General features: G+C 44.6%; 1 protein-coding gene across 3 annotated transcripts in view; it reads left to right on the forward strand.

Moving 5' to 3' along the window:
* The window catches only part of BMP2 (bone morphogenetic protein 2), a 195161-nt gene extending 180257 nt beyond the window's left edge, over positions 1-14904 (forward strand). Inside the window, exons 4-5 of one of the 3 annotated variants that reach the window (XM_075035445.1) lie at positions 502-636; positions 14848-14904. In XM_075035445.1, the coding sequence (XP_074891546.1) occupies positions 502-636; positions 14848-14851 (139 nt within the window). In that variant the 3' untranslated portion in view covers positions 14852-14904. Of the gene's footprint in view, positions 1-501; positions 637-1185; positions 2091-14847 lie in introns of those variants that run through there. The other 2 variants (XM_075035444.1, XR_012651611.1) reach the window with 2 other exon arrangements.
* Positions 14905-22593: the final 7689 nt, after the last annotated feature.

The following is a 22593-nucleotide window of genomic DNA, read 5'->3' on the forward strand; positions in this document are numbered from 1 at the left end:
TCATGCCCATTGTGCAAACCCACCAACAGGCAGGATGCACAGACTTAATTTCACAGATAATGGCATCAATCCATACATAAAATAACCAAGACACTCATGGCTTTGGTTTGTGCATCATGTGATCATCCAAAGGCTTTAAAAAGGGTATCACATAGATCTCATACCTACGTATATTTTCTATCTTCTCTCAGATGCAGCTTTCACTGGAGTAGTGCAGGATATAAAAATGTCAGGCTTCCCTTACGGCTTTTTAATAACTGAAATTCAACTGATTAAATCTCAGATTAGGAACGGTGGCCCTTGTTCTCACTCAAAGCTCTGGGATATCAGCTCTTGGGCTGATTTCTGAAGCAGTTCAGTCTGTGATAAGAAGTTCTTTAAGAATCAGCGGCCAGTACTGGACCAAATTCAGCCACCTTTCACTTGGCTGCAGATTCCCCTAGCACAGATGCTGGAGTTTATAATCCACATTTAATTTTCCCCTCTTTCATTTTTCCTTAGGAACACAAGGGGGAACAAAACCAGGAAAGGACAGAAGCGATGGAGGAGCCCTGCTTGCACCTGGCACACTGCTTGGGGACTCGGCAGTCTGACTCCTGCTCCAAGCCCTTCCTTCAGACTACTGCCTGACCTCAGGTAAATTGCATCACAGCTTCCCTATCGCTCAAATACAGTTAAATATAGCATTCATTCTATAGCATTTACAAACCAACAGGTAGCAAGTGTTACCTTGGAGCTAGGCACTTGTAATACTGCTTTTTAAGGCATATACTCCAAAATTCAAGGCATGGGAAAACTGATGGTTTCATAACAAAGCGTGGAAAAAACCCAACAAATACTGGCTCAAACTCTCCCTTTCAGGCCGCACCCATAAAGCAAGTGAGACTTTAGTGGACAAATCCTCCTCTGGCAGCAGGCCGATCAGCCAGAGCACCATTTGCTGAGTCCCAACCTATTGCACAGCACGCAAAATCACTGCGGGAAAAGGCTGACGAGGCTCAGACAATTCATAGCACTGTACCTTTGCTCATGACAGCAATGCCAGCCAATTGCTAGCGTCTCAGTGTCTGGCCAAAGTGGATGGCAGACAGCTGTCTGAAGCTGGGACATGGGAAAATGGGGATAACATCAGGAAAAAACAAAAACATCTTACATACCTACTACTCCCATCTCATCCCGCTCTAGGGAGATGCCTACTTGCCGTGGACTGAGTCAGTGCCTGGTCTTGTGGTCCTTCAGCACTCCATGGAGCTACTGCATGCTTGCAGACTTGAGGCTGTTGGTATGTCTTGTCCTGTCTGCTGCGTACAAGGACTTTACAGCCAACATTGCGAACCAGTGGCTTGGCTGTTTCCACTCTGTTTTGGCTGTTTTGGCCTATTTGAGTGTGTGAACAAACATGCAGCCTCCCCAGTGGGTCAGCAGGTCAGGATGGAGCAATGGCACCTACATGGGAGTACTTGGTGGCTCCTTTGAAAAATCTCCCATGACTTTTATTGGATCTTAGGATACCACGAAGTATCTGCCTGCATCTGGGCTTTGATTCTAGTGCCTTTCCCTCAGAGACCACAACTGACAGCTCTCTTCTCAGGGATAGGGAAGAATGGGGCAGTGGTTGCGTTTTAAGGGTAGGGAGAGGGAAAGGCTGTTTGAGGCCACTGTCTGCATGGGCTGGTGAGAATGATCAGGAATCATCTTATTTCTCCTTTCCTGGTGTCCTTGGTTCAGCTGGGATAGAGTTAATTTTCACAGGAACCTGGGAGGGGGCACAGCTGGGACAGCTGACCTGAACTAGCCAAGGAGCTATTCCATACCATGTGACATAATGCTGAGTATATAAATGGGGAGCAGGCTGGGGGGGTCCTCTCTCACTTGGCTTTTGGTGGGGGAAGTGGCAGAGCATCGGGTTCTGGGTGGTGAGCAGTTGCACTGTGCATCACTCGTTTTGTATATTCTTTTATTAGTACCGTTGTTGGAACTACTCTTTTTGTGTTGTCCCAGTAAATTGTCCTTATCTCAACCCTCGACGTTCTGTTTTTTTTGGTTTTTTTCTCCTTTCTGATTCTCCTCCCTACCCCACCGGAGGGGGGCGGGGAGGAGTGAGTGAGCGGCTGCGTGGTCCTTTGTTACCGGCTGGGCTGAAACCACGACACCTGGGTTGCTAACTCCATCTGGGGGACCACCACTCCTGGGTCTTCCATTGCCCTCCTTCCCCAGGTCCCACATTCCTGACTCTCCCCACCCAGCTGTGCCACCCCAGCTCTTCCCCAACCTCCTCACCGCTCCCCAGGCAAGTCCTGGCCCTTCAACTGCAGCGTGGAAAAATTCAGTTTTGCCTATGTGGCTGAGAAAAGTTGGCTCTTCATAAAAATACCAGCCCGCCTGCAGGGAACGAGGTGGAAGCTAGACCATGATGAGGCCTTTTATTTCCTGCAAAGGCGTGTTTGCAAGACACTCGTGGAGAGCACTATGCAGATGAGCGACACTGTGAAAGGCAGGGCCAGCTCCCCAGCGGGGGGAAAATGGGGTAGATCAAATAGTTACCCAGATTTCCATCAGCTGCGGGGCTGGCCAGGTGGCAGTTGGGTAGGCTTGCCATTTTGCACGGGTGGCTCACCTCTTTGCCAGCTGTAATAAACACAAGCGCTTGGCGCCAACAGAGCTGGGCTGAGCTTCGCCAACAGATGCATTTTCTTCCCCGCCTGCTCCCTTGGTGTGAGTGGCCTCATCTCTGCAAAATAAGCACATGAAGAGAAGCTGAAATTGCCAAGTGGGAATCTGGTTTGTATTCATGCTGAGAGCTGGCCAAAGAAGGAGAAAACATCAATCTCAAAAGGGTTTTCAAGATTTGGACATTTGGCTTCATCTTTCACTATGTTTGAACACGATCTGTCAACTGCCATCAAAAAAAACAAGAGAGAGAATAGCCTAGCCTTTAAAAATCAGTGCTGCCATGGCTAGAAAGTTCGTGAAGCACGTGGGAGGAAAAAGATCAGTCTGAACCCAGGACTTGAACACAAATCTACACCCCATAACCGAATATCGTGGGGTTCCTTTCTCTCTTGTTGTGCTAAGAAATTCTGGCCAGAATATTAGAAAATGAAATACAAAAAAAGCTCTTAAAAGTAATAATAAACCTCCCACCAAAATTAAAGCTAAACTGTGGAAATTCCACATTTCTCAGCTGTGTATATTTTGTGTTTGAGAAAATTCATGGCAGGGTGTAAAGATTTTACCTATCTGAGCTTTGGATGGTTTCATTATTAACAGGCCACAAATTAATTAGGTGGATGATACAAAAATGACTGCCAATAAAATATTTACACGGATTCTTCATTCTGTGTGAAACATCTTTTATATATATGTATATACATATATACCATAAATAATAGAAATGATGCTCATATTTTATACTAGGGATGTAAACACTGGTCCCAACAGCAGTGGCAAATGAACCACTCACATTTTCTGATTGCATAATTTGCCTAGAGGATGGATACATAATTACACTATAATTAAGTATAATAAACAGAGAAAATGATTTGAGAAGGAAAAATTATCACAGCCTCAACCACATCACCCAGAAGCTCTCTTCTAATTAAGTTATTCTATTAAACAAAATGTTTTTAAGGTGGGTCCCCTTTGAAAATATACATTATAGGCCATGTAATGCAATTTACTTTATAAGTAGAACATAGCTTGTGTATGGACAGATCATATCTGATAGGACTCAAGAAATACACAGCCACTGGGTCCAGTCCAGCCAGGTGCTGAGTCCCTCACACCCCTGGTCCAAGGAGCAGACCCTGAGTGCTGCTCCAGGAAATTGCAGCAGCATATAGAGCAGCCTTTTATTTGCGCTCACTGATGGGCTCTTTTTATGTTACTTGGTTTTTTTCTGATTTAAAGGGAGAAATGCTAGCAGGTAATTCTGATGTTGTCCTGTAATGATACAGTACAGGCAAAGGACAAGAAAAGAGGGAGCTCAAGCTGGCCCAAATAGCTCATGCTATTTGGAGTTGAGAGAGTCTTAAAACACTATTCCCTCTCAGATGGTTTTACCCTCACTAATTCTGCTCAGTGCTTGGCAAGACGTGAAGATGGGGTTGCCTTTTACATTACTGTGGCTGAAGAAATCCAAAACACTGCTTCACAAACTATAGGACTCAGGAAGACCACATAATCTGCTACCTCACATGGCAAAGGCCATCGGACAGCCTCCAGTTCATTCCTCTTAGAACTACAGCTTATTTTTTTAAACACCTGCCCCCAGCCGCTCAGAGACTACAGGAGCTATTACAGAAGCCTTAGAGCATTATTCTGAAGTTAGCTACTGCTCCTGTTCCCCCTCCCCACAAAAAGTAAAAAATGTTCAGCTTTAAGTTTCAGCCATAAGATTTCTGTATACATCTGCCTCATTTCCACATTTCTTTTCCTCTTGTGAGTACTTAAGAGATTGTCATCAAGTCATCCCTTAGCCTCTCTTCTGTAAGCTCATTAGATCACGCTGCCTGATCAAATCTATGCTGGTTTCCTGGCTCTTCAAGACTCGTACAGCCTTGCAATGTTCTTTAAAAAGATCTCTGTATATCAGTGGCCTGTTTTCTTAACTATTTACTCTCTTCTTCAGTTCCTAAGTCACTTGTAAGGTTTACTTGCAATGATTTAGGTTTTCTTTCAGTTCATTGTAAAAAAAGAGCATAACCTCAGTAACACATGCCTTTGGTACATGCTAGGGATGAGATCTAAGAACGGCCTTACATCCAGCATAGGAGAAAACATCCCTGGCCAAGGAAAATCCAGGGAAAGAAGAAACTGTGTCCTAAAATATCAGTTGTCCACAGCAGCACGCGGTCCTTGAATTCAAAATGTTGAACATTAATTATGCTGTGAGAACATCTCTGAATGCCCAATGGAGATGTATTTCTCTAGCTCTGTCTACTGCATGCACAGCTTATTGGGTAATGGAGAGCAGTGTGGTGGTCAAGAGGAATCTTCTCTTGTTTAGAGTTTTCCGCTCTTAAATGTTTGCAGACTTTTGAACCACAAAATCTTGTAGGTTATTGATGAGATTATTGATGTGTGTGGTTTCTGCTTGCAGGATGCCCCAGGCAGGACACTTACGTCATCATGGGTCTGTGTACTCCTGATGACTACTTCAGTTTCTTTCCTAATCCCATGCATTTTCAGTTGTATAGTGACCTGATTTCAACTAGGAGCTTCCATGAAAAAATCACATGGCAATCACAGACATTGTAAACTCAAGCCAAAGAGTCATTTTCAAATGCTTAGCAAACACTAGACCACAGAAACTCAATGTGTCGTAAGATTCCACTTGGTCCCATCATCATGGGTGGGAAAAAGGAGGAGGATTATCCGTAGACCTCAAAGTGTTTTACAAAGGGAGGCAAATGCTGCTATTCCCATTTATTGGATAGGGCAACGGCAAGTTGAGACTTGCACAAAGTCACCCAATTAATCAGCCAGAAAACTGCCACTGAAACCCATGTTCTGGTCTAAACAGGTTCTCAGACTGCCCTCATCACTGTAATAGCTGAGTACCCTCCAGTAGTACATTAGGAGAATTTGGGCATGTCTACACCAGCTGATGCAAACAGCTGCCTGTCAATCCAGCCCCCTTCTCAGCCAACTGGACAAAAGCCATCTCCAGACGGAAGCTGTGTAGCCACGTTAACACCATCCTGAGCCCAAATGTATGAACCCCACCACAAGTCAGGGTGAAGGCTCAACCCACCGTCACTCTAACTCAGCTCTGTGGCTTCCAGGGTGTAGCTTGCTCATAGGGCATGGACAAAGCAGATGCGAGACTGTCTCTGGGAGCAGATGGACCTTTCTTTTTTCTAAATCCAGTTTCATCATCTGTAGTGCCCCTCAGAGTATTTCCTAATGCTTCAGTTCACACTGAGCCATGGAGGCAGGGCACAAACATGTTGGTTGTCTGGTTACAGCCTTATGGCTCCTTTGAGGGAAGACCTGGAGGATGGCAATTTGAACAGGGATATTTGGATACACTGCTATAAAGAAAGCAAATCTCCAAAATATAGTTAGTCAGTCAGGAAAAAGGAAAGAGAAGGCAGGCATCTCTTTAAACTCAAGATCCACTTGTCATGAGCGAGAGTACTAAAAAATTGGTAACTTAATGACCTGAAGGAAGAGTAGCTGTTATTACAGGGCATTGTACTGGCAAAGCTCCTATGCATCACAACAATAATTCTCTCCAGACTTCTCTTCCCTTCCAAGGCATGAGGAAACATCAGTGCATTTAGCCTCAACTCCCTGGCAGGCGGCATCACTTCCTCGTGAGAGGCAGGGAGCTGACACAGCGATGGGAAGGCTGTCCTTTGTAGCAGCTACAAAAGCCCCGTGTGACCCAGTAAGTCTGACGCAGAGCTGAAGAAATGAGTCCTGCTCCAAGGAAGCTAAAAATCCCAAGGTGCCCCGAGAGCGTGTCCTGGACTATTCATGCTCCCAGGTTTAGAAATCCTTTGAGGGTTGCTAAGTTCATACAAACCACTCCTAGCTCTGGAAGTCCCCACGCCTTGAATGGTTAGAGGCTGGGAAAGCACAGTGTGGATGTGTCCAGCTCTGCTCACCCTGATTTTGCTTTCCTCCCCAGGCACCTACTTCTGCTGACTGCCAGCAATGGGCCATCGGGCAAGGTGGGCTTTGAGCCGGAGCAGCACAGCTGCTCTGATGCTCTTGCCTCTTTCTGGATCCCAATCCCTGCTGGCAGAGGTCCAGCGGCTTTACCAGATCATCACCCTTTGCCTGGGGAAAACAGGGCAGCGCGTAGGCGGCAGTCTTTCTTTGCAGCTTTGCATTTATTGGACTTTTGCGCAAAGCCCTGAAAGGCGAACGTATGCTTCATGCATATGCAGAAAGGGCATAGACGCTGCTTGAAAAAAACGGACCTGGTTAACTTGGCTACAATCATCCAGGAAGTTTGTGGCAGAGCTGCAAATAAAATCCAGACATTTTGCCTTTTGGGCCTGTGTCTTCACAACAACACTGTTCTTCCTCTGGGCATCTGGGCTTGTCGTCTTATCGGGATGCACTGCTCAGCATGTCTCCTTAAAGGGAAAGAGTGCTGGGAAAGCCATGCTTTAATTCTTTAGAGAAAATGACACCACCTACATAGGAAAACCCCATAGCTTTTTGCAATTATTGCCATGCATGTATATCTTTCCCTCCCTTTGTGATCTTTACCACTTCCTCACCATATGTAAAAGGCCTGATCCTGATGAAAATAGTCATGGTTCCAGAACTGCCACTCAGATGATGTTGATTTACCTCCACAAAGGATGTGGCCCAATGCTTTTGGCCAGATTTTTCTGCAAGCAGCCAGTCACATCTCTCTCTCCTCCACCCAGAAAACTGGGGGAAGTCATGTGACAATAAACTTGCTCAACTTCACCTGGCCCACCCAGGGAACAGCTATTTCTGGATAGACATGGAAAACCCAAGCCTTGTCCCTTTAATCTAACATCTCATGTATGTTGCTAAGCCTAATGTTTAATTTGAAAAAAACAACCTGAAAATAGCATTAAAGGAAGCAGAGGATTTGAACAGCACTATATTTTTAAGATAGTCTTTCTGGAAAACATTATATTTAAAAACTGACCCTTTTACCATGAGGTTTCTGAAACTATAAGCCATCCCAAGCTTCCTGTGAGATAAGGCTTGTAATTTGGAACTGAGTAATGGAGTATAAACACAATTGGCTTTGTATTAAGAGGCAATGTGTAATCATCTGGCAGTGTCTTATTCCCCCCACTCCAGAGTGGTTTGGGGCTATTTGTGCTAGAAATTAAAGTTAAGAGCAACACGATGATGAAGGTAGCTCATCCTCCATATCTGACAGAAGGACGGTGTCTCAGGGTGCAAATCTCCCTGGGGCTTTGGAGAAATAAAACTACTTTTGAGCATTTATGGTCCCACACTTGTGGGACTGTTGATTTAGGATGTAAGCCTGCAACTTGAAGTGTTTGGAAGGGCAGCTGTTGAGCTGTGGTGGGCAGAGGTGGACATTGCAACCTCCTCTTAACTGAAGTGACACAAACTCAAGACTATTTTAACAAGGAGAGCTCATTCCTTCATATTCACTTGACATATTTCTATTAAAGGGACAGCAAAAACAGAGAGAGAAACACAGGAGTTTCCGTGGTGGTTTTATGCCAAGTATAAATATCTGTGTAGGAGCCTTTCAGACCTCTTTGCACTCCCAGAGCAAGGACCAGATCTGGCCCAGGTTTTTTAATTTTCTTCCAATTTGTTGCCGTGAAATCTGACAGCCAGGCAGATGTGTCTGCCTTGATCTTTGGTGTGGATCTCCTGTTGCACTCTCCTCTGTTTTTCCAAGCCTCAATAGGGGAAAGTGAAATTGCTGTCCAGAAACATAAATCACAGCACCTCAGATCTGTAAATTCTCAAGAGTTTTCCTTCAGGAGCACTAGCAGGCTTTGACCCAATTTCAAAAGTGGGTATAAAGCATATATACATAAGGAAAGCACACATACTTGTAGCATCTGCAAAAACATATGGTAGTTTCACATCCCACTAACCAGTTTCCTGGATTGAATACATATAAGTGCAGGCTTTGTAAGAACTAGAAGTTTTTTAATGCTGGGTTTCTGACTCTCATCCCTTAACCGCAGTCCTTCCTTGACTTTGTGAGAGATACCATTCCCCTCTTAATTTGGCAAGTTGTTGCACAGAGTCTTTCTGGATACTTATTCTTGTATAGCCTTTTTTTGCAGGTGAAGCTACTCTCAGGCTCCCCTGACAATCTCTTTACCCATCTTTCCATTACATACAGAGGTGTTGCGTTATCTCTGCTGAATCCCGAATGGCAAAGAGCAACCATTTCCAGGATCAGTAATTACACTTCAGAGGTGTTGGGATTTTGCTGGGCTGCTAATCTACAGAGCTCATGGCAAATTTTTCCGTCTAAATCTTCTGTTTAATGAAAGACTGTTTTGCCAAAGGACCCATTTTCCTTAAATATACTTTTTTGAAGCAGAACATCTAAAATTTTTGGCTGTTGTTTCTGACAACAATGTAATTTTTCCTGTCTTATCAACATTTTCTGTGCAAACATACCCACCTATCAGCACGTTTTCCATTTTAGCAACCAAACTTGAGTCCAACATGCCTTCTGCTACTGCCACCAAAGCAATAACCCCTGAAGAATGCATTTAAGTAAACACATGTAGATATGGAGAGACCCTCCTGCATCTTTCTGTGCCCGGGCCTACGCCACTCCTATTGTACCTTAGTTTAAACTCTTGGAAACCCCCAGAGATGGAGATCCCAAAGCCTCTCTGTGCCAGCGGTTCCAGCACCTCCCTCTCTTTGTGGACAGAGCTTTCCTAAACTCTCACCTCCTCTGTTTTGCTGCAAATAAAGCCAACTAGATCTTTTCCTTCCCCATGCAAATAGACCCAGTGATCACTGGACTCTTTTACCATACCCCTTTCAGCTACTGTCTTCACATCTGAAGTCTCTCATAGCTGTCCTCAGTCTTTTCTAGACTAAATAAATCCAATTGAAAAAAAATTCCTCACAGGTCATGTTTTTTTGAAACCTCTTATCAGTCCTATTGCTCTCCTCCAGACTTCCTCCTGTGTTTACATCTTTATTTGAATTACGGAGTGCAGACCTGTGGTCTGGGCCTCTCCAGCACCAGAACGATCTCCACACAAAGGGTGTTCCTAATACCTCTTCTAATAACAAGTATCTTTCTGGCCACAGCATCACACGGGAGACTTAGATTTGAGCTTATCCTCTACCGGCTCCCCTAGCATATTGCCAGTACCAGGACCTGGTTCCTTATATGTATTTTAATTATGCACTTTCTTTTTCATGTAAAACTATTTCTAAAGTTTATTCAGAACATTTAAAATCAATCCTCCTGCCCTCCCAAAGCTGGGGTCTCCCAGCCTCTTTTGTTGTTTTAACCTACTGTAAGAGCCCTGTCTGCTCCACCATCCAAACTGTTACTAGAGATTTAAATGAACCATGACCAGCACAGACTTCTGTTGATGGTCCTCTCACTTTGACAGTGAATCACACACGCCTAATCTTCAAGGGTGTTATTCCAATCAGTGGTTGAAAAATAGCAATTGTTTCTGTCAGATAGGTATCATTTCTGATACTGACAGCTGTCCAAAGGAGACCTGAAGCCAAGAGTGATACCAGTGAATAATAGGCGAATACCTACTCATCACCTGTACCAAGAAACAGGCTTGAGTACCAAGCCCTGAAACTACACTCTCTCCTTTTTTTTTATAAGAGGACTGCAGCGAAGCCGGATTATTCATAGCTCTGAAAGCAGTATGGGCACATCAGTATGCCCCTAAAGCCAAGATGATGAGCTAATCAACTTCGTATTGTTAGAAGAGTCTCCACCTACGCTTTCACACAAAGGGCTGATTAGCTCACAGGTATGCAAAACTCTGGGAGGATGCCATCTTTCATCGCTACCAGAAGTTGTTTAATATATGTTAAGTTGCCAACAATTAAGTGTTTGTGTGTGTGTACACACACGCGCAGCCACTTGCTCCAGTCCCAGGAGCTGCTCACTGTGTTGCGCTAATCCGCCATGCCGTGCCGGGGCAAAGCCCTGTGCTGGGCATGGCTCCGCTGCTGTGTGTTCAGCTGCATCGTGGGGCCCTGTGCCGCTGGGTGACAGGAGCTCAGTAGCTACCACCTTCTCAGCACAAAGGAAGCAGATTTTTACATGCTTGTCCTGCTTCCAACGGCAGTGGCTGTGACAGAAACAGTCACAGGCTGAGGATGTCTGCATAGGGAGCAAGGGGACGAGTGAACAGTGCATGGTGTACTTCCACCACTCTTGCAATGTCCTCGTGCAAGAAAGCCGAAAGCACTCCACCATCCAAGTCACTGATGGAAATACTGAGTCTGTGCACTAAAACATGCTCTTCCCGTGTACCGGTGCACTCCACTTAGGAAGAAGGTCAAATACTGCTTAGGCTAGTTGGTGTGATTCCCATTCCAAGCCAGGAGTGATGATGTGAAGTATTGGCTCAATGTTTGGAGGTGCTTAGCACCTCCTCCCATCACCACCCCATGGGGTGCATATGGGCACAGCACTTTTCTCAGTAAAGGCTGGTTTTACATTACTTCCAATGTCACCTCTATGAAAAGTGCTGCATGGCCCAAAAGGGAAACAAGCAGAGTGGGAGGAACTGGGAAGAAAGGTCCTTTGAAGCAACACATTCCCCTGTTCCTCCAGTGGTGAAGCTGTGCTATTCAGAGGAATATATGCACTGAGGCTGCACGCAGCCCATTGTTTGCAAACCACCTACAATGTATTTGTCCCCTTTCAATGTCCATCAGCAGTTCTCAAAGTGCAACAAGCTAGAATAATCTCCTTGTATCACAAATTTATGTCGGAAGAAAACAAAGGGTAATTTGAGGAAGAAACCCTGCCTAGTATGAGAGAGAAGAAAGAGAAAGTCAGTAATACATTTGCTGTCTTCCAGTGGTGTACTTTATCTCATGCATGTAGGAAGTAATATCTTCTTGCTGTCTTTTTCTGCACTCTTCTTCCATGCTCCTTGCTGAACGTTTGCAGGATGCCAGGAATGCCCTATACTCCCCATTAGCTTAACAGTTATCTGGAAAAGAATGTGACCAAAAAATTCATGCATTGAAATGTGCTTTTGACAAACGTGTAACAATACATGTTTCCCAATATGTTTTCTGACTATAGTGCATAAGCAGTAGAAGACTCAGGAGTGCATCACAAAAATGTATGCTTGCAAGTAAAAGAGCTTGCTTTTACCTTGTTTATACAGGGAGACATCAGCTATTATAGTATAGAGGATTTTTCCATCTGGGCCACCTGTATTCTAAGGAGTGGAGGTGCTGAGGGTGTGCCACCTGCTCCTCCTCTTCCCGGGGATGTGTGCGATGAGGGCTGGTTCATGCTGGGCAAATCAAGCCCCTAAGGAACTGAGTGTAAATTCATGCCCTACAGCTTGTGGGGAGAAATGATCCCAGAATAACTTTGGTCTATTGCTGACAAAAAGTAACTGCCTAAATCCCAAATGATTACATCCCTGTAGAGCTTTCCTGGCTTCAGAGAAGCAGTTAATGGTTCTATCAGTTGGGCTCCAGCACAACCCCTTCACCTGGTGGGAGCTCCCAGACAGCCCCAGGCCAACCACGACTGCTCCTTCAGACAGACCATGACCTATCCATCACTGGCTGCCGTTGACAGCATGGCACATCAAGTGAGGCAAAGAGGGAGTTTGCAGAGGCAGGCAGCTCCCTTTGCTTCCTCTGGCCAGTGTTTGTACTTAATGCAGAGCATTTTTACTTTATAGAAGTCTTTGCACCAAATGACTTTGTCCTAATCACTGCACTACCTCAGTTATCGCCCGCACAAACATTCCCTTCAGATCCACATACCAGCTGGGCCAGAAATCACACAATTGATGTTTTGGTTTCCACTGCCTTATCTAAATCCAGTTACTGCTCAAAATGAGACTAAGTCAACAGACTTAATTGAATGAAAAGGCTGTGAGACAACCTAGAGGTTTGTGGCTGTGTATGTCCGTGCATGAGTTAATCACTAAGCAAACACTTCGCAACAAACAGAGCTGGGCTGAGCAGGATCGTTTTTTCTGCGGCCTGGAAGCTCCCGACACGCTGGGGTTGCACGAGGCATTGTTGGGGCTGGCAGGAGGATTTAAACAGCATTGCAGACAATGTACCACCACAGAGAAAAGCTGGGGATAGACAATGGAGCAGGCCATGAACAAACACTTCTGCTTGCTGCCTAGATTAGGAGATAGCAGAGACCCTGTAGTAGTGGCCAAAACCAATTGCTCGCCTGTAATTGTTGCTGTCCGGATATGTGAAATAGCTCTGCTGGCACTCAACAGCTGGGAGCAGTGAGTTGCTTGATGTCCTTAGCTTATTTCTGGGGAGGCAGCTGCCAAACTCTGGATGTCCCCAGCTGCTAGCTCTTGCAGACATCATAGGTTTTCCCCAGCTGTACAGCCACTGCATCCCTCCTGGCTCTGCAGTTCAAGAGAGAAAGGTATAAACGAAGTACATGGGAATGGCCACACTGGGTCAGACCACTGCTCCACCTCACCTTTCGTCTTGTCTTCAATGCAGGCCACGAGCAGACCATTAAAACCTGTATAGGGTCATAGCCAGGATCTAGTCCCCACTGTGACAGTGCTGCACAAAGCTTGCCCAGAGCTGCAGGAGTAAAAGGACAAAGCCTTACTCTGCAGTTGCAACTTGCCCTGGCAAAAACTGTGCCTCTTCTTTTTCTACCACCTGCTCAGTTCAGAGGCCGTGTGTTGTTGGTACCTGGTGCAGCTGCTGTTCAGGTAGGCTGCAGTGGAAATGCTCAGCTTCATGCCAATTGTTCATCTTAGCCATTGCAAGGAGGGAGGCTGAAGCTGCAAACCTCCTAAAATAGTCATTAAATACCTTCTAACGTGAGACAACTCACATACTTGCCTGGCTGGTAGGACTCCATCAGGTGATGGAGAACCTGAATCAGGTTCTTCAGTCAGCAGTGAGAGCCTTACAGAAATCTAAAGGTGGCTTTGCCATGAGCAGTGTAAAGACAGAGCCTCACCCTTTTAGCTGGGGGTTTGAACACAATTTTGGCTGGAAAAACTCATCCCATGCTACAGAAAGACATCACACCCTGCACAGGCCACCCACTCGTCACCACATGCTAGCTTGGGGCCAGGACATCTGGCTGTAAAAATGCAACTGTGATGGTGTCCCCTAAACAAAGGAGGATACTACATCCAGCTACTACACCCTTCCTCACTAAAGGAGGCTGCAGACACCACTGTTATATTTGCAGTTCTTGCCCTTTGGCGCACCGTAAAAGCAGACAGAGCAACTTTTCTAGCAAAGCCAGGAAAGATAGGAAAGATGATTAGCTTTGTGATAGGCGCTGTGCAGCCAGAGTGCTACGCAATGTCAAAAGAAACTGCTGCTGAATGCCCAGGTTTCAGGATATAACAATAACACACAGCACCATATTTCATTCCTTTAACAAGTGTTGAATACGCAAAGGCTCCTTTCCCAGCTTCTGTCTCCGTCTTGGAAGCTAAGGAAGAGCTGTGTGTATAATTGTTTTCAGATGCCATCCACTTTATTGATTATCTGAGCAGGATGCACAAATAATGGCAGCTAACGCCAGGAGCAGAGATCGAATGAAGCTCGCTCCCTGTTGGGAAAAGCTGAAATAAAATCACCATATGAATGGGTCATTGAAAACAGGCTGGAATATATTCCCTATAGTCATTCTGAAAGTTCAAGGGCAGGGGAAAAAAAAAAAAAAAAAAAAGAAGCCGTCTCTGTGTTCACTAAACTTCTAATATCTGAAAGTGTTTAAAAAAACCCACACATGCACTTTTTTTCATACAATCGTGGAAAAACACACTAAGCTTTTGACTCAATGGTTTTGTTTTTCCAGTAAGTCCCTTCCAGGTTCCACACACCATCTCATAGTCACGTCTGCTGGGTGAGCTTTGAGCTAACAAACTTTAGAAGAGCTTTCTGTGATTTTGCCACATCGAATTTCAAGTATCGGCTTGCTGGAAGTGCGGTGGAAAGGGAGGAGGGAGGGAAGTGGTGCGAGCTTTGCCAACACACCTGCACAAGCTTTGGGCTCTCCTGGACACTCTGTGTGCTAATGATGTATAACCTGTAGAGCCTGGCAACATGCTCGCTGAAGACTATAACAGACAGAGTGTGCATGCCTCTGATTTCTAATTTCTTAAAACAAGTAATAAACCGCTTCCCCCCAATCTTATGCTGTAGGTAAATGCTTAGGATGGAAACTCAGATGTGTTCAGCTGGGCAGAGCTTCTACCAAGGTAAGGAACAAATGACAATTTAATTATGGTCCTTTAGGTCTATGTAATTCCTCTTCTAAAGCAAAGGGGAGAAACAAAGCTAAAAGAAAGACAGAGTTCATTTCAGCTCTAATATTCTGCTAATTTTTCTTTTGACTATTAGAGATGCAGCTGGATCCTATTTCTAATCCACTTTCAAATTTGCTTGAATTAAAATCCCAGATCACTGCTGTGTTTTCAAGTTGAAGTGTGCATAGTAGCCAAGGTTTATATTGCAATTTCTGGAGTTATGGAATGATGAGCTCCAATAGAGGGAAGTGTGTTGTATGCCTGAGTCCTGGGGAAAAAAAAAAAAAAAAAAGGTTGGCATCAGTGTTATTTTGAATTAGAGCTCACTTGTAGAATAAATAGCCTTGAAGTTAATACACGGCTACTTTTTACATTCAGTTCCACCCACTGGAACTGGTTGGTATGGAAGAGGAAAGGCAGCCATGGTGGAGAGGTAGGAATGTGAAGTGCTATTTAATTATAAAGCCTGGGTATTTTTGAACTTTCATCTGAAATTCAAAAGTTCTCCCATTAGTTTAAGGCTTATTTTAATAAATTCACGTTCTGACTAAAAGAGCACAGTAAGACTGTCCTTGCTTTGAAATACCCGTGCTTTCTCTATTGCTACCTGAATCCCAGTCTAAAAGCTGACATTTCTCCTCTGGCATCCTGTTTATGCCTAAATCCAATAGCATAGTCTTGTTAGACTTTGTCACCTGGAAAACACCATAACTCACATGAAGTTATGAATCCCCATATTCTCTAGGCTTTCGTATCTGCCATGACAATTCACAGCCGCTGCCAGGTGAGGCCAGCCAGCCAGTATTTATGGAAAATGAACAGACTAATCATTTCCAATAGTGGGACACGATTATGATATAATTGCAGCAGTTTACATTGACATCCAAGTGGACCGATATGAGCCAAAAATTGGAATAGCGGCTCCACCCATCTACCACCCAAACATAAACAAGCCAGCATGGTTAAAAAGAGGACTAGAAGACAGGGCTCAGGCGTTCTCCTCCTTCAGCTGTGTTACAATATCATTGCCAAGTTGCCACACAACCTTCCTGCCAGGCAATTTATCCAGCTGTAAACTGACCCTTACCTCACACAAAAAGTTCAGCGGCTTCTTTCAGTATCAGCTTCTTTTTAAACATGGCTAGAAGTGCATTATTGTCAGGAAAAGTGAGAGATTATATTTTGGAGATTGGGTGTTGTAGGGTCCTGACTTAAACCTGTTAAGTACCTAAAATCCAGCTCAGCCTGAGCCATGTTTGGCACTGTTGTAGCATGTACATGTTACTGCCAGCGTGGATAAGGGAATACCTGCAAAGGGGAAGGAAGTTGATATGAATACAGCTGGAGAAGAGGTGAATGAGACTGATAGCTTTTTACAAAAGACTTGGGAGGGGCTCCTTTGCCAATGGATGATTGAAAATCCAGAGGTGGATTGTGAGGAGCTTGATGTGATGTCAAGGAAAACTGGGGTAGGTCTTCAGCTGAAATAAATCAGTATAACAGTCCTGATAGTGACCAAAACCTGCTAGTGAACTATTAGCCCCTTTCAGAGCAGAGTTTCTCGCAGGAGAAAGACAAAGTTTTTTCTTTCAGCAATACTAGAGTCAATCCCACTCTACTGTAAGGATTTCTCTCATTAACAGAGAAAACAAAGCTATTCATCTTTGGATGGGGGTGGTCCTGAGAAAAGCCTTGAAATTACCCTTATAACTTACTTCCTTGCCTCTCCCCAAGTTGGCCTAAATTTGTCTAAATTAAACTATTCCCCAAGTTGGCCTAAATTTGTCTAAATTAAACTATTCCCCAAATTACATTTCCAGTAAATTCTTAACCCTGAATGAAACAGCATCTGCTGTTTGTTGATGCATCTTTGTGTGCAATGGTCAACCCATTCCTCCCGATACGATCACTAGGAGAAAATGGGTGCTGCGCAGCTTCAAGTTCTCACTCCTAAACGTGAGACCAGCCTGGACGGAGTATGGCCTGTGTCTGCATCTCTGGATATCACAAACCTCCTCAAACAGGCTGGCTAAAAGGAGGAAGCCCTCTTGGAGGCTGGGGCAGTTTATACTAGTGGAGGATCTGGCCTGCAAACACTTGCACCTGTGGTGTGAGGACAAATAAAGGCCCATGCTCTAAGGCATGGTAAGCTCCCAGTCTCCTAAGCTGTATGAAATCCCATTTCCTTCCTACTTGTGCTAAAAGTAAAAAGAGAAACAAAGATGCACACCTAAATAAACAGAAAAGCACAGACAGCAGAAGCGGAGGGGGGGGCCTAGTGCAGGTCGTACGCCAACTAGTACAGAGAGATGTTTTCTATTTGCGGTCCTTCTGTTAGACCTTGCCATATCATGTGGATGAGAATGTGAGTGGGAGACTTGTTGGACAATGTTGGTTTTACAAATGTCTCACGATTGCAGAAACACCTGCTTTACATTATTTTTCTTGCTGTTCCACAACAAAATTCCTCCCTAGTCAACAGTTCTCAGCAGGCCTCATTTCTTCCTTCTCTGTGGAGGGCTCAAATCACTGGTTTCTGAATCCTGGGCCACCACGAGATCACACCCAGACCTCTTTGAGTAGGAGGGGGAATACAGAAGGCAGAAGAGCACTTCTGCGCAGAATCATGCCAAAACGTTGGCTAGAGGACCAAAACTGCATAAGACTGCTTACCATCAGGTGGGGGAAGTGGGGCAGAAGGGTTACCCAGGCCAAATGGACGGATCTGTAAGACCCATCTGTTTTCACCATGAAAACCTCACAGCCCACACCTATGCAACGCACACCACTTCAGTCACCACAAGTTATTACTCTTGGTCTCCACCACTTCCTGTGAAGCTGTAATGGGTCTGAGACAGCGTCCAATGAAACCAAAGGGAGCCTTTCCATTAACTCAATGGGCTCTGGATCAGGCCCAACATCTGTTTGGCCCTCTCTGTACACAGCGCAGCCAACTTATTCTTTATCCATTCCTGGGCCTCTCTCTCCAATAGCATCCATATTTTTCCTACTTATGGTTGTCATTAGCCACACTAAGCACCACCCCCAGAAAGCGACCATCTCCACCCCTTCAGCAGCCAATCCCCTGGCATGGCATAGCTATGAGTGCTGCCCCAACCCCTTATCATTTCAGCAAGGTAACAGTCTCCCCTTTCTCCTTGTTCAGGTTTCCAGGCCATCCCTTCAAGCTGCCAAGCTCTTCCTACTCTTTTCTTCCCACCAAGGATAGGGCTGGTTGTGCCTTCTGTTGTATTGTAACCCTGGCCAAGAATCAATGCAAAAACCAAACAGAAAGGTCCAAGAACCTGTAAGACACCTGAAGAGCATTGTCAGAGCAGGGACAGGCTCTCTGAACAGACATTTCCCACCTTGGTTGATGACAGCCCAGGCAATGACTTCCCTAGCGATCCAGAGTATGAGGGAGAATAGCCAACAGGCAGCTCCATAGTCTTATATTGGGGTCCAGAGCTAGAGTAAGAGACTTAGCAATAATTCTCCAAACTGCCTATATAAGATCATAGAGTATCTCAAGTTGGAATGGACCCATAAGGATCATTAAGAACAACTCCCTGCTCCTTGCAGGACTACCTAAAACCAAACTGTATGACTAAGAGCATTATCCAGACACTCCTTGAACTCTGGCAGGCTTGGTGCCGTGACCAATTCCCTGGGGTTCTTCCCCTGCCATCCCCATATCTCCTGAAGTATGAATATATGTGTTGTGCCAGTTCATAGCACTTCAGTTTCCAACCACTCGCACCAAATCTGTGACTCACATTGCAGAGACTACGATGGGATTAGGCAGAGGTCTTCTCTAGGTCCCACAGCGACAGCAATAGCAATGGTCCATGAGACACCACCTATTCACTAAGCAATAAGCAATATTCATTTCTTTATGACTTTGCTGAGCCCTTGGATTCCAGCGTCTTTTTTTCACCTGTCACACATGGATTCCCATGCTGTGAAATGCATGTCATTGCTAAGCAGATCAACAGACTTTGTTAAGAAGCCAAGCAGCTTCTTACAGCAGAAAAACAAGTCTCTGGTGTTAAAGCTAGAGGTTATTCCAGACATAGAGCTACAGATTCATTTTGGGCACTGCCATTGTGTGAGAATCCCATGCAAAAATACCCCCTTGACATACCCCGAAATCACATGGGTTTGAAAATGCGAGCGTGACGCCTGAGGCCAGATGTGTGGACTGGAAGGCTGCTGGCACTGTGCATAGGCACATCTGCATGTCAGGTAGTTACTCATCCCTGCATACTTCCCTGATAAAATCTGGATTGCCTAAAGCTGGTATTTTCACTCCAGTTTCCTTATCAAGGTATTTACCACCTCCTGTCTGTGCCTTGCAGACTGAGGTTCTTAAATGCTCCCTTACTCTCTCAGCAGTACAGTTTGCTCAAGCATGTAGGAGCTGCTGTACAGGATGGGATTTCTAAACCCACTGGAGCACGCAGTGGGTGGCTGCTGGCCTGGGCTCGATAGAATCTCACCCTGTTTGTACCTGGGATGTTGCTCTTTTGATCCTCACGCTGGCTTTCTGCAGCTGGCGGGCTCCTTCCTGTGTTTTGGGGCATTTGTTGTGGTGTTTTCTGGTAGTTCCTGATTGCATTTTAAAAGCTGTTGTCTCCTGTGGAGGGCTCTATCCTGGTATAGCTGTTGCACAGCTGCATGAAGAGAAGGATAGTTTGGGATAAAGTTATCTCAGGAATGGCAGAAGTATATATAGCACCTCAATATATACACATAACATCTTTTTCTCTTTCTCTCAAAAATAAAAAGCAGCTCTCTGTCTCTCAATGTAACAATATTGAGATAGACCTGCGATCACAATCACAAACACAAGCTGCCCCTGGAAATTTTGAGTAGTCCCTTTCCAAGAGCACCCCCCACCTCTTTCCCACCCACTGGTGATATCAATCATCTATTTTAGCCGATGGCTCTCATACCCTCCTCTTCCCAGAGGGAGAACCTCACTCTGAACCCTGCACAGGGTGCCCTTGATAGCTCTGCTGTTCCCCTCCAAGCTCAATAAAAGGGGAAAAAGAGGGACAGGTTCTGAAACACAGTATCTTAAAAATTACTAATTTCCTTCAGGAAAAGTAGTATTTGATTATCCGTTAGGGAAACCTAAGCAACAGATGTGTTTCAGTTTGATTTCACAAACATGGTAAATATTTCATCAGTTTAAGAATAACATTTGTGAAGATTGATCAGCTGGCTCTACATTCTGTTGGGGAAGAACATAGTTTATTTTGGGATGCTGATTCTACAAACAACACCATCCTGAACAACTTCCGTGACCTAGGAATATAGCTTGGTGTCAATCAGTTTTAAAAGGAGGCCTTTTGGCTAAACTCAAACAGAATGAAATGAGGTGCAGTTTGATTTCAGAAATACCACCACGTTCTTTTAGTTCAAAAAAATAACAATATAGAGTCTTTCAGACTTCATATAAAAAGATTTTCTTCTGACATTTCTGCTGCATTTTTTTATTGCTGTTTGGGGTGTAGAAAAAAAAAAAAGGCAGAACTATCCCATGGGGTAGATTTCCAAATAATTTGAAATTTCTGTCTTGACATAGGCTGGCTGAAAAAAGAGTGATCTCCCCAGCTGCCTTTCCTAGAGCAACTGCCCAACTGTTACCAGCTTGAGCAAACTTGTTTAAATCCCACCACTACACCCCTCCACACATGCAGTGGTCTTGGAATGCTAGACAACACTTAATGGAACCCAGGAAAAAGACCTCTATTTTAGTGTTTAACCCCTCTGTGGTCTTTCTGCTGAAAGATGTTAGACTTGGATCTAAGGTTGTTGTCATACTTGACAGTGCTGGTGAGAGCACTTTGAACCCCACCAACTGTGCAAAATGAGCTCCGTCCACTGGCAGTGGTGAAGGAGAACCAAGCAGGGTTCATGGGGCTGGTTTTTCCCATTACTTTGGTTTTTGGACAAGCCAGCACTGAAATCAGAGATGACTGCATATGTGAGGTGGCATTAATTAGGTGCCAATTGCAATGAAGATGTGATGACATGGGCTCCGACAGGAGCTGTCTGCCTGGGATCATATCCTGCATCCAAGCTATAACCTGCTTTGCATCCTCCCTCCCGGGGGTATTAAGACCAGCTAGGCTAAAACCAGCTTGAGACATGCCTGTTCTTGCTGTGGTTTCTCCTCGGACTCTCTTAGGAGCTGTGATTTTTTGGAGGTGTTGTGCACCTGCTGCAACCCCTGCCTCCATGCCTGGGTGCTGAGTGCCCAGAGCATGGGGAGGAGCAGTCCTGAGAGGCCTTGAGCAAGAAGTACAGGAAAGCAGATGCTTTACAAAATGCTGATCCACAGTTTTGTCCTGTCCTGCAACCTCCAAAGACAGTGCATGAGAATAAAATGTAGGGAACCATGTAGTGTGAGAGAGCAACACAAAAATTACTCCTGTAGTGAAGAAACCACATAATATATTCAAGATGTCAGAGGTTAGCTGTGGTGCATGTGAATCATGCTGCAAATACCTCACCTTTAACTTTACCATCGTAATTAGATTACAAAGTTTTTATTACAGTTTTAAATTCTGCCTTTATAGGTTGCTGCCCAGCTGTGCACTTAAATCTGGTTTTATCACACTTTCTGAGCTCATCACATTTAATTCTGCCCCTACGATGCTGGATTAACTTTAAGGGTCGCTGAAGTCAGAAGTCACTCACCCTTACCCTACTAATGGATTCACACCATCCCCGCACGGCCCCGAACAGTGATGTGTACAGTAAACTATATTTATTGGCATGGTGGAGAAGGGGCATTGGGGTTGTTTATTTACTCCGCTGCTGTGCTTAGCTATCAGAGTATTTGCACAGATTACTGCATCAGTGAGATATTGTTTACCTCCATGTAATATCCTGTTGCAATGAAGTCTTCTCAGCAGCACTGGTCTGAGAGCTAAAAAGGAAAATATTTAGGTCCGCCTGTGAGAAGTGGATGGCTGAATAATGAGGTATATAGACCTGTATTATCTGAGGAACAGATCAATTGTCTCCATTCAGAAATCCAGAAATCACACCCTGCTGTCACACTCACTCCTGCCAGAAAGCTCAGACCTGGTATTTTATGGATCCTGTCTCTGATATTTGAGGCAGTCCTGGAAAAATGAAAAAACATTATTTTTTTCTAAAGGTGACTCTTTCGCTGTTTCCTATCATTAGGAAAGCAGGGCAAGGCACAAATTAAACTCTTCATCTAAACAACGTTCATCTCCAGGTTTTACCTCAATCTGTTTTTCTTTGACTAGCAAATATTAGATGGGTTGGTGTTAGATACCACCAAAACAAGGTGATCCATTGTCCTGAAAAATTCATCGTGTAAATGGCCAAATAAAGGGGAAATCATATTCTTTCTATTAAAAAAATGAAGAAATGAGGTACTGAATGTCTAAGTGATTTACATGAAGTCACAGGGGGAGTCTGAAAGGGATCTGGGAAATAAAACTAGCTCCAGTGGAAAGGTCATTTCTTTCTCTCTTGCAGGGGAATACTTTGAACAGAATTAGAACAGACCTGAGCCAGAGATGGACAGCAGGGACTTTAATGAAAAATGGAGGGCAAAATTAATCACTGAGTAACGCCATGACAATTTTTGACCTTT

Source organism: Buteo buteo, chromosome 9 (genome assembly GCF_964188355.1).
Source record: "Buteo buteo chromosome 9, bButBut1.hap1.1, whole genome shotgun sequence".
Classification (NCBI taxonomy): domain Eukaryota; kingdom Metazoa; phylum Chordata; class Aves; order Accipitriformes; family Accipitridae; genus Buteo; species Buteo buteo.